A 12,992-nucleotide genomic window follows, 5' to 3' on the forward strand; every position below is an offset into this window, starting at 1 on the left:
GTTGATCTTTGATGCTCAGGAGATTCTCACTTATGATTTGTTATGGCTTCAAGTGCTCCTTTACAATCTAATAAAGAAAGGTGAAAAACTTGCAGTGACGCCTTTAAGGGTATGCCTTATATAGTAGCTTTCGCTAGAGGACCTACAGCATGTACAGTATGATTCATTTGCCATTTCTCCTAATTACAAGTTATTTATTGAGCATCGACAGCTCATCAATAATGGCAGGTGGAGCAGAGCCCCATGAATAAACAAACTTAATCTTCAATCAATCAATCAATCAAATTTTATTTATAAAGTGTATTACAACCACCAAAAGGAGCATAAGGCGCTTTCAAGTAAAGCAAAAAAATAGACAATAAAAAAAAACAAAAAATAATTAATTAAAAGTGAAAAATTATAATAAATAAAAAATTAAATAAAAATAAAAACACAATGTACATAAAATAGCAGTTGAATAAGGGCTACGTGTTAAAAGCTTGTCTATATAAACGAGTTTTCAACTGCGATTTAAAAATACTTAGCACAGTGTGCTGGAATCTTCATAAACTTTCTGACATTGATTATTTTCCTTTAATAACCTGCCCCAAGAGTATTATTCTTTAATTATACTGTGCCATGCTCTTCACTTTTAAAGTAAGTAAGCAATTATTTGCAGAAAATAATTAAGCCATAAAGTATTTTATTTAATTTACGGAGAAGTTGTATCCAAACTTTTGACTGGTACTGTATTACCTTTCAAGCCCCGGTATTGCAAAACTGCCGCTCTTTGTTCCCTGAGCAAAGCCCTTAACCCGCTGTACTCTAGGGGCGCTTAATCATAGCTGACCCCAGCTTCTAAACAAGCAGGGATATGCGAAGAAAAGTATTTCACTTTGCTGTAATGTATATGTGACAAGAAAAGGCTATTCTATTCTTCTATTCTAACAAGCCCAATCAGATGACCCCTTTTAGTGATCACCTCCAATGAAAATATTCACAACATAAGCATTGGGAAACGTGATCTCTTTGAATGTCTAATAATTCATGTTGCGGTTCCAGTTTTTCGAAGCAACTAGACTGGCGTGCAAACTAAAGTAACATTGTTTTCTTCCTTTCTGAGTTGGAGGAGCCGCAAATGATAAAAAGAAAGAAAAATGCATGTGCACCTTGGTGACCACAATTATTTCTCTTATTTAAAGTAAAAAAAAAATGGAGCTAATTATATTACTGACAAACTTCAAAGTCTTTGTCCTTAAGGACTTTGTACAAGACAGATGAAGCAGAGGAGGTCTCGTTCAAACAGCTTTAAACTTCAGGCCGACAAAAAGAGAAAACAAGCCAGAATTGCGAGAAAAAAAGGCAGATTTGCTGGGAATGAAGTCAGAAAATCGGAATTTGCAAAAAAAATAATAATAATTCAGGCTTCAGGCCAAAAAAAGAAACAGAAAGTTTCTAAAGCTTGGGATCAATTTAAACTAAAACATAACTAAAGAAAACACTGTGTTTACTTATTTTTATTATTATTATTATTTTTTAAATGACCTAAAACAATAAATAAATAAATAAATAAATAAATAAATAAATAAGCATATGCCACTTACCCTGATGGAGCAGCTGATGAGTCCATCTCGATTGTGGACCTTCAGCACTCTCTCAAACAACTGGTTCCTGGCTGCTTCATCCTGAGCATACATTCCTTCTAGCAAGTCCACCGGCTCTGAGACACCACCTGTGAAGTCCACCAAAGCATCGGCTGTGTTCCCCCCATCCAGAGCTTCATAGCAGCCGTACACTCTGAAAAATTAGATGATGCTTTTTATATGTTGTCCTATATTGCTCATAATATTTGAATTCTGGTACGAATCAAGTCTGTCTGTCTGTCTGTCTATCTATCTATCTTCTGTCTAACGTAATTAATATTTTTTTCAGGTGTTGCAGTGATTATTTTAAACAATTTGGTACTGCTGATTATAAAAATTGTTCAATGAGTAGAACAAAATAGCCGACACTGCAGCACTGCATAGCATGTTTCGTGTTCCACATTCTTTGATTTCATAAAAACTTAAAAAATAAAAATAAAATACCCAGATACCTTTCACATTCCTGTGTGGTGAATGAAATATACTTTATTTCTATACTATAAATAACGGTTAATGTAACAGCCTCAAGTTACATTTTACACAAGAGTCTCCCACACAGGCCCCCCGGAACTCACAGGGGTTACATTCTAAGACTTCAGAAAATCTGTGAATTTTGGACGAACCCCGCAGCCCCTATGGTACCTTAGTTAATTAATCTAGACATTATATCCCTTTAAAAACGTAATGGTGAACAGTATTTGACCAAATGCATAGTAAAAAATTTTATTCCTAATGTTCCTGCAAATTTTAAGATAATCTGCAACTTAAGTTAGTTAGGTTCCAAATGAGAACCCGTGAATCTTTCGAGCAGCAAGTTCCAAACCGCAAATTATCAGGGGTTGACTGCACTGTAATAGGAAAATATGAGCAAAAATTTCATAGCTTTTTTATAGTACATGCAGAGAGAAAGATTCATTTAAATTTACAAATGCTATTATTGTAAAATAAATCATTTAGTTTGCATCAAATGTATTAGTTTTACACTGAATTGCTTTTTATTGTAACAGAGAATGAGCTTTAGATTAGCCTTGAAGGAGAAAATAAAAAAAGATGTTAAATGTTAGTCCTCATACAGATTTATTTTATAATATTATAAACAAAAAAAAGCTCTATAGAAAGCTACCTGAGATCTTCTACTCCAAACCATACAAACCATATGTCATAAGAATTGTCATAGAGCTGGCTTTGTGCATGGGGTATTGTCATGCTGAAACAGGTTTGGGTCTCCCAGTGAAAGGAAAATGTTATGCTGCTACATCCAAACACATTCCATACCATTGTGAACTTTTGCTGTTTCTACACGGGCAGTTTTAATTGCCGGATGTGTGCTTCATGGCAGATTTTGGTGCTTGATTTTAAGACTTAAATGCGTAAACTTTCTTCTTCTTCTTCTTTTGGCTTGTGAATGAAGGGTGAGGCCGGGGGAGACAAACGGTAAGAAATCTAATCAGTGTTCTCTTTTGCAGTGAGCAGAGTGGAAAAGGATAAAAGGAGTGATAGAGAGAGAGAGAGAGATAGACACAGAGAGATGTGTGTGTGCATGACAAAGTGAAAGTAACCGATAAAGAAACCTGGTTCTGCCAAAACTGGTCGCCCCCTCACTGTCCTACCTTCCGCTGAACCGTTTGCTCTCCCACAATACACTTTTATCACAAATCACTCCTGCCACAATTTTTCACCCATTACACCCTGCCTGTACTCTTTTCTTCACTTCTTTCACACACTCTCCATTACTTTGCACCATTGACCAAGGTAATTAAACTCCTCCACCTTCTCCGCCTCTTCTCCCTGCAACCGCACCACTCCACTGCCCTCCCTCTCATTTACAATCATGTACTCTGTCTTGCTCCTACTGACTTTTATTCTCCTTCTCTCCAGCATGTACCTCCACCTCTCCAGGCTCTTCTCAACCTGCTCCCTACTCTCACCACAAATCACAATGTCATCCGCAAACATCATAGTCCACGGAGACTCCTGTCAACCTCATCCATTACCAATGCAAACAGGAAAGGGTTCAGAGCCGATCCTTTATGCTATCCCGCCTCCACCTTAAACCAGTCAGTCGATTCCACTGCACACTTCACTGCTGTCACACTGTCCTCATATATGTCCTTCTCTGCCACACCTGTTTTCCTCATAGAATACCACAACTCCTCTCTCTGCACCTTGTCATATGCTTTCTTTAAATCCACAAACACACAATGCAACTCCTTCTGACATTCTCTATACTTCTCCATTAACATCCTCAAAGCAAATATTGCATCTGTAGTGCTCTCCACAGATGGTCACCTCTTCTCTTAGCCTGGCTTTCACAACTCTTTCCTATAACTTAATGGTGTGGCTGATCAACTTTATTACCCTGTAGTTACTGCAGGTCAGCACACTCATTCTCCATTCCTTAGGCATCCTCTCACCTTCCAGAATTTTGTTAAACAATCCTGTTAAAAACGCCACTGCCATCCCTCCTAAACATCTCCACGCTTCTACTGGTATGTCATCTGGTCCGCTTAATAGCTGCTCCCACTTCCTCCTTTCTAATTCTATCCACTTCCTGCTTCAGCATCTCCACATCATCCACCCTTCTCTCTCTCTCTCTCTCTCTCTCTCTCTCTCTTTCTCTCTCTCTCTCTCTCACACTTTCCATATTCATCAGCTTCTCAAAATACTCCCTCCACCTTCTTAACTCACTCTTCTTACTAGTTAACACATTTCCATCTGCATCCTTTTTTGCTCTAACTTGCAGCACATTCTTCCCAACTCGGTCCCTCTGCCTGTCTAATCGTTACATTTACATTTACACACACTTGTCCAGAGCAATGCACAAAAGTGCTTTGCGTATTTACAAATCCATTATCCTTCCTTAGTGTCTACCTTTTCCTACAGCTCCTCATATGCCTTTTTTTTTGGCTTTTATTACATCCCTCTTCATTTGCTGCCACATCTCCTTGTACTCCTGCCTACTTTTCTCATCTCTCTGCTGATCCCAATTTTGTTTCGCTAACCTATTTATCCTTATGCTTTTCTGTACTTGCTCATTCCACCACCATGTCTCTTTGTCTTCCTTTCTCTTTCCAGATGTCACACCAAGTACCTTTTTAGCTGTCTCCCCCTATCACTTCTGCAGTAGTTACCCAATCATCCAGCACCTCTTCAACACCACCGAGCCCCTGTCTGACCTCTTCCCTGAATCTCACACTACAGTCTTCCTCCTCCAGTTTCCACTATCTTATTATTTTTTCAGTTCTCACTCTCTTTCTCATCTTCTTCACCTCCAAAGCCATCCTACAGACCACCATCTGATTCTGTACATCTACACTATCCCCTGCCAACACCTTACAGTCTCCAATCTCCCTCAGGTTGCATCTCCTGCATTAAATGTAGTCCCCCTGTGTGCACCTTCCTCCACTCTTACACGTCACCCTATGCTGCTCCTTTCTCTTAAAATAAGTATTCACCACTGCCATTTCCATTTCCAATCTTCCACTCTCCTACACTTGATGTTTCTGTAGATGTCTTTCCACTCTTCTTCTCCTCCTGTGGCCAACAGTAGCCCAATTTCAACTGGTACCCTGTTGGCTAACAATACCTGTGGTGGTCGTTGGTAACCTGGGCCTCGACCGATCCGGTATGGAATTTAGTTTTGTGATCCTCATATTTCATTTGGCATATGTTTTGCACCGGATGCCCTTGCTAACGCAACCCTTCCCATTTATCTAGGCTTGAGACCGGCACTAAGAGTGCACATATTATATTAGAATATTAGCCATCCATAGCATATAATCTATTGCTAACTTATTCACATTAGCCTTTTCAGATTCACACAATCCACCACTATGCTTTTTTTTTTTTTAAATAGTGGTTCTACTATTAAAGACTAATTCATTTTCTTCACTTCTGGATCCAAAGTCCAATGTCTTACCCACTAAGCTTCCACCTTCACTCTGCTGAGATGTTCCACGAGACACTGCGTCAACAGCGATTTGGGAACACTTCCACGTTGTCCACGCTCTGAATCACGTGTGTAATCTGTCCAACGGAGAGGCGCAACATCCAGGAAGCTATAATATGCTGGGAGTGCATGGAGTGTGGCTTGGAGACGCAGCGTCTCGTTCCCCTTAGGGACCCTGGGTTACATACGTAACCTAGAGATTTTCCCTTTCAGGATCTCGAGCTGAGTCAACAACGCTTTGGGAACAAGAGTTCAATCACGCCAGACTGACACTTCGTATTGTCAATGGGCACAGCTAGACCAAAAGATGGAAAAGCCAGGAGTGGATCTAAAGTCAAGTTTATAGAACCTGACAAAGGTCAGTGGGGTGGACCACCCCACAGCGTTACAAATGTCTTGAAGTTAGACTCTAGAGGACCAGGCCATAGAGGCCACCACACTCTGGGTAGAGTAAGCCTTGACCCCGAAAGAAGCAGGGAGACCAGAGGACTTACAGGAGGATGAGATGGCATCCACTATCAACCTGCTAAGGGACTGCTTGTTGGCAGGCCCTTTCTTATAGGGCCTGGGGTGAACTCCAGGAGGTACAGGGTCACGGAGAGAGCCTGTAGGTCCCCGAACCTCTTCAGGGAGGAGATAGCCAAAAGAAAGACCGTCTTGACTGACAAAAACCTAAAGAGCAACTTGGCCAAGGGCTCAAAGGGGGGCTTAGACAAGTGCCACACAGGGCTAAGAACTTCAGAACTCCCGGGGGCAACGTGATACAGCGTACAGGCGCGGTTTCTGCAACGTCTGTACCATGGCGCCCAGCCCAAGAAAGGCTGGGTAAGTGAGAAAAAAACAGAGGGCACAGTGCAATGTCTCTTGAGTCGCAAACAGATCTTCTTGTGCTCTGTAAAACTTCCTCCATATTTGCTCCTCCACCTCTTGTGCCCTCAAGGGTCCACAAGAGGATCTGTCATGCCAGCCTGTATAGGGGCGAGATCGCAGACCCCCCTGATGATTGATATAGGAGACCACCAAGGGGGCCTTGAGACAGAAACGCAGGTTCTCCCCACACATCTAAGGCTCGAAGGGCTTGCCACGAGACCTTGATGCTTGCTGCGAGACCCAGCAGAGTCGGTTGCCCTTCTGGGAGAAGCCTCTGTCAATGTGAAATTACATTGGATGCTGCTGCCATCAACCCCAGCAGTCTCTGGAACTGCATCATAGTGAGTGACTGGCCTTCTCTCACTCTCTTTACTGGTGTAAGGATAGACTAGATCCGAGCGGGAGACAGCTGTGCCCGCATAATGGTCAAATTCCACACTATGCCGTAGAAGATGTGTTCTCTATACTGGAGAAAGCACACTCTTCTTTGCGTTTAGTCTTAGCCCCAGCTCCTTCATATTGGCGAGAACAACATCTTCATGACGGGCCGCTTAAAGCTCTGATTGAGCTAATATCAACCAATCGTCTATATAGTTCAGAATGCAGACGCCCCGGAGCCTCTGCGGGGTCAGAGCTGCATTCATGCATTTTGTGAAGGTGCGGGGTGAGAACGCAAGGCCGAAAAGAATGACCCAGTATTGGTAAGCTTCGACCCCAAAAGCAAACCTCAGGATGGATACCTCTCTTTATATCTATCGTGACAAACCGGTCATAAGATCTAATTTGAGACATGATTTTAGAGTGCTTCACAGTCAGCATCTTGAACATGAGCCTTAATAGTAAGTGGTTCAGCTGATGTAGATCTAGAATAGGACGCAACCCCTCGTACCTTTTGGAAACTATGAAGTAGAGGCTGTAGAACCCGGACTCTCTGTCTGATGGAGGGACCACTTCGATAGCCTCCTTCCTCAGGAGAGTGTTTACCTCTTGTTCCATGACCAGAGTGGGACACACCCCGTTGAACTGGGGCGGACAAGACCTGAACTGAATCTTATAGCCTCTGTCTACAGTATGCAGGACCCATTGAGACGTGTCTGGCAGAGCTTCCCAGGCTGCCAGGTAGTCTCTTAAGGGTATCAGTCTCTCTGAGACTGACCTCTGGTACCCCTAGAGACAGGGCTATGCCCTGGTGAGCCCTTCAGGTCCGCTATGGTACCGGGTGGAAATGAGGAAGGCACTCGCTGGAGCTGGCTGTGCCCTGAGGCACAGAATGTGGCAGGTTTAACAAGCCAGCTCTCTGAGGGCGTCGGGGTGGAGCAGGCACCGTATACTGAGGTGCACAACGGCCTTTTCTGCTGTAGTAACGGGGCCTTAAGAGACGATGCCACCCCTGGTGAGAGATAGCCTGCCTGCCTGGTCATTGTCCCGTAACCACACTCATTCAGCCCTACTACGTTCGCGTAGAGAGAAAACATTGGGACTGAAGAGGCAGGCAGAGTAAGGCTTAGCCCAAGACCTGGACACCTCAGTGTGCCGGTCCAAAAAAAGGAGCAGACTCCGGTGTGGACGCTCATCGAGTTTTCCAGACAGTGCCGAATGTGCGCAGGATATGCACAGAATGTGCAGAGAATATGCACAGAATGTGCAGAGAATATGCTCAGCTGGCTCCCTCGGAAACCGACCTAACATGCTCCGCTCCCAAGCACAGACGCACAGGCTGTTTTTTGTGCACAGTCGGAATGATCGCTTGCTTCAATTTTTTTTCAGACAATTACCCCTTACCAACAAAAACACACACAGCGCTTCCTGGACAAACAGAAGCTAGCGTCGGCTCCACTGAATGCGCGTTTTATATAGAAGAATAGCTTCCTGGTTGTGATGTCACCCTGCTGGTGACATCGCGCCACTCCATTGGACAGATTACACACATGATTCAGAGCACGGACAACGCTGAAGCGTTCCCAAAGCGTTGTTGACGCAGCTCGAGTTCCTGAAAGGGGAAACCACCTCTGGCTGGAAAAGTCAGGTATCCTAATACTTTTAGTGTATTAGTGATTGTATGATTAAGCAATAAATGCAATACAGTTTTCTAACATATTTATATGCTTAATAATTCTGGATTTATATACATAATATTAAAACAAGTCAGTGTAGCGTGAGTTTGTATTATAGTGCGTACTTGGCATAAGCTTTCTCCACCAAGGCACTCCAAAACTCATTGCTGTCATTTGAGTGGCAGTACACCAGCTGATTTTCCACTGTGGGTAGGCGGTCATCGATCACAACGTCCACCCACTCCCCAAAGCGCCAGAAGCGGAAGTGAAAGATTCCTGCATAGGAGTCTGGTTTCTCTGAATCCCATTCCTGCTCTTTCCAGTCAGGAATTACCTAAAAAGAGAGAGATAGAGAGAAAAAGAGAGAGAAAAAGAGAGAGAGAGAGAGAGAGAGAGAGAGAGAGAGAGAGAGAGAAACATACACAGAATATAAATAACATTGCACAGATCTTGCTTTGATTATGTTAAATAAAAAAAAAAGACCAAGCTAATTTACTGCAGTTTTACAAGTCATATAATTGTTTTTAACCGCCTTGCGAAGACTGACCCGGTTTTATTTTTAGCTCTGTTGCTTAACAGTGGCCTGCCACGCGATTTGTTCACACATGCAACTTGGCTGGGGACAGCTTCCTGTGGGGAGGGGCCATGCCAATCAAGGTTTCCAATTTAACTTGTCTCTGATTAGCATGCTGCAAAGCTCGAGCTTGCAAAAGGATGGGACCGTAGGAGCATGATGAGCACCCCTTTACCAAATGATAACAGCTCCTGCTGGAAGGACATCAAAGTGATTTAGGATGCATGGAGGAGCTGTTTAATTCCGATGGAGCTTCTGTGAGATGGCAAAAAGACTGAATTTTAATACATTTCTGTGGTAATCGCTCGTTGAATAGAAGGTCTGCAATAAGAACATATTACGACCATGAGTACGAGCGACGATTTTTTAAAATGTGTCAACATTTTCACTGTAAGCTTCACTGCTGGTCTTTACACTTGCTCACACGTTAATGTTGTGTACACACTTTAAAATTCAAATGAGAATTTATGTCCACATACATATCAGATCCATCAGACTTTGTCATAAACTCACAGCAACTCATATACTATACGTGTGTGTGTGTGTGTGTGTGTGTGTGTGTGTGTATAATCCTTTTACAAATAACTAGGCTAATTGCCTAATGTCCCCTGTAAAACAAGTACAATGTTTTCACATGGCTGACATTTTCTGCCTGTTGATCCGCTGTTTGAACACGTCTGACCGCTAACCAGCACGCAAAAGCAAATGCATTTAAATCCCCTTATAATTATCATCAGCATTATTTATAAGTCCTTGTTTTGACACATAATTTGTCACCTTATTAAATCTTTAATTTGGTCAAAAGCCTCTGTTCTCTCAAGTTAACTTGTGTATATTTGTCTTATTTTAGTAAAAAAAATACGAAGAATTCTTCATTATTTGCCATTAAACATAGTGATAGGACTGCAAATAGGGGAAATTTAGATAAACTGAAAGAACCAGCTAAAATATTATTAGTGGGACATGGAGAATATTGCTATACAATACGTATCACGATACAGTGGTTGCGATACGATATTTTGCGATACATTGCAATACTGTAAGCAAGCTGATATACTGGGATATTTTTTATCTTAGGAATAGGATATCATTTTAGGAAAGCTGTCATTAAGAACACTTAGCACTTTAAGAACATTAAGGACTTAGCCAGAATCTTATCTAACCAGAATCGGATCTGCATTTATTACATCTAAAATCACACTGCTAACCCTAACCCTTTTAACCTGCCCATACCATAAAACCTGGGTCAGATTTATCTGTATCACACCTCAGTGCCATTAAGTATTGCGCAATACATAAAAACAATTAGTATCACTGCATGTTTTTTTGTATATGCATGTACTCGTTAAAGACACCTAATATGAAGTATGATTGTATTATATTAATAGTATTACCATTAGTATAACCTAGTAGTAGAAGCATGATCTGAATGCCAACTAGTGTTCTAAATCTAAAAGCTAAAATCCTAAGGAGGCAAAAAATAATTAAGCGTAAGAAAGACAGTTTTTTCTTTTATAAAGGTAGAGATAATGCAGTCAGGCAAGGCACATGTTGTTCCTCAGATTTAAAATGCCATTTTACACATTCCTGCTTGAAAAACAAATTGCACATAAACAAAAAATACAAGTCAGTCAAAGCTGGTATTACTTCCGTAATTAGAGTTATACCCCTAGTTATATTTTACAGCAGCCCCCCTGGGAAAAAGATGGATACCGTATTAACGCTAACATTAGTGGCATGCCCTTTTGCTAGTACTTCCCATAACAGTTTAAGTTTATAGAAAAGAAGATCTTCGTATCTAGAGGTTGGGATATTAACTCAAAATAAAACAAGTGCCATGAATCTTAAGAATTTTGGAGAATCGATACAGTATCGACAGACAAATTATGGTGATACTCACGTGTATCAATATTTTCTTACACCCCTAGTATGCAGATCATGCTGGTCAATATTGTACCGTAATTTCCGGACTATTAGGCGCACCCATATATAAGCCGCACCCACTGAATTTGACAAAGATTTTTATTTAAAACATAAATAAGCCGCACCTATCTATAAGCCGAAGGTGTCTGCACCGAAACTAATGAACTTTACACAGGCTTTAACAAAAGACAGTGCCTGTTACACAGTGTAACGGGTGAAATATGTTGTGGCTCCTTTAAGAGCAGAGCGGTATTTTGGGAATAGCCTGCCGCTAGATTTTTCCGGTGTTACTGCATGTGTGCAAGACCGAGGAATATGTCCTTATTATTTTCTGATGCTCATTTCTAAGTTTCTTTGACTAACCCGTAACGCTGTTGCCAAGAAAAATTAAAAAGCACGAGTTTTGGAAACCTGTCTGTGCTTATGATTTCTGTTGCAACTGGAGTTAGCGACCTCTCCCTTGACCCAGACTCAACGCGTTACAACGGCTTGTATCTAAACAGTAGCCTACCAAGAAAGTCATAGTTCACTGTCTTCCTCCTTCCTTTCACAACTATTTCTCTTGGGAGTTTATCTTTTGGCATCGTCGTGCGTTTAAAAATCACCACCGGTGGAAGTTTTTTCTCCCGATGCCGTGCAGCTCAGAACACAGGTGAGGTGCATTTTTTCGTTTCTGTTCGGCAATTTCATTGGTCTAATGTTATGTCGCTCAGTTTTTTGGCTTGAAGTTTGTGAAACCGGGAAAACCCCAGGAAAAATCCATAAATTAGCCGCCTGGTTGTTTAAGCCATGGGGTTCAAAACGTGGGAAAAAAGTAGCGGCTTATAGTCCAAAAAATACGGTAATTTATTCAAAACACACACGCACAGATACACACATACACACACGCACACACATTCCCTTATTTCCAAAATTTACAAGTGCAAGTGCAATAGTCATACATGAAAAACAACACAAAAAAACAACACAAGCTCACAAATGAAAACACAACAAGCCTAAAAGAAATGCTTAATTTGTGGGTTTTATGCTGTTTCATGATTGTGGCATCACTTTAATAGTAGGAAACATTCTGTATATAGTTTTAATAAATGATTAATGACAAACTCCCTGCCTTCCAATATAAATGAGCTTGGAGTATTACCCTACCAAGTACAGGAAAATGTGCTGAAATTCTTTGTCTATCACATACCTTTTTATTTAATTATAAATTACTGTTGTGATTTTATAAATACATTTCACATGCTGTAATATACTGTATATCAGTAGACTGGTTGAATTTTTTCTCCTTATGAAAAAGGTTTGGGGTCTTTTTCTGTGCAACTGGGTGGCATTTTGGGGAAAAACTTCACTAGCTTAACGTAAAAAAATATAAATAAATAAATATAATCATTCCTAAAAAATAAAAATAAAAAAAAACATTCCTGAAATGTTTGTACAATTCATGCCTAGTGTATATACAGTACATCTGACTCAGTGAGACAGTTTGCTGAAAGCTGATACTGTCAAGGGAACAAAGCTCTTACTGAAGCAAAGCTTCTTCCAACCTCAAGTCCTGTATCAGCAACCAGACGGGTGTGGAATAAAAAATGGATTCGGCGGATGTTCGGGGTCTTAAGATATTACAAGTGTCCATCACAGCATACCTTTGTTGAATAGAGAGATCTAAAATAGACAGAACTCTGCAAATCCAGCCACCTCATATTTATAGGTTCCCTATCTTAGTACAAACATCACAGCACTGTACTGAGCAACAAGTCATCTCGGCAGGAAGCATCACCGGCTACAGACTGTGTGGGCAGAACAGACATCGATGATCCGTACAGAAAACGTAAAAGAATATGTGTAATAATACAACAGAAAATGCAGGCACGCATTTCTGTCCACCCTGAAGGGACATGTTGAGAAGACAGAGCGAGTCTGTTCTATCCCTTATCAATTCAGCACATTACATTATAACCAAGTTGAAGTTGAAGGTAAAGATATTAACATATAAATGTGTT

The 12,992-nt window shown here is 41.1% G+C and overlaps 1 protein-coding gene across 2 annotated transcripts in view; it reads right to left on the reverse strand.

Annotated features, from left to right (window-relative positions):
- capn5b (calpain 5b) overlaps positions 1-12,992 on the reverse strand; it is a 53,419-nt gene that overhangs the window by 15,698 nt on the left and 24,729 nt on the right. For both annotated transcript variants that reach the window (XR_014537278.1, XM_083564879.1), the window contains exons 4-5: positions 8,621-8,829; positions 1,584-1,776 (exon numbers count right to left, since the gene is read on the reverse strand). Coding sequence is in view for 1 of the 2 variants with exons in the window: in XM_083564879.1 (XP_083421005.1) it covers positions 1,584-1,776; positions 8,621-8,829 (402 nt within the window). In the remaining variant the exon portion in view is untranslated. The remainder of the gene's footprint in view (positions 1-1,583; positions 1,777-8,620; positions 8,830-12,992) is intronic.

This window comes from Silurus aristotelis, assembly GCF_946808225.1.
Source record: "Silurus aristotelis genome assembly, chromosome: 16".
Classification (NCBI taxonomy): Eukaryota; Metazoa; Chordata; class Actinopteri; order Siluriformes; family Siluridae; genus Silurus; species Silurus aristotelis.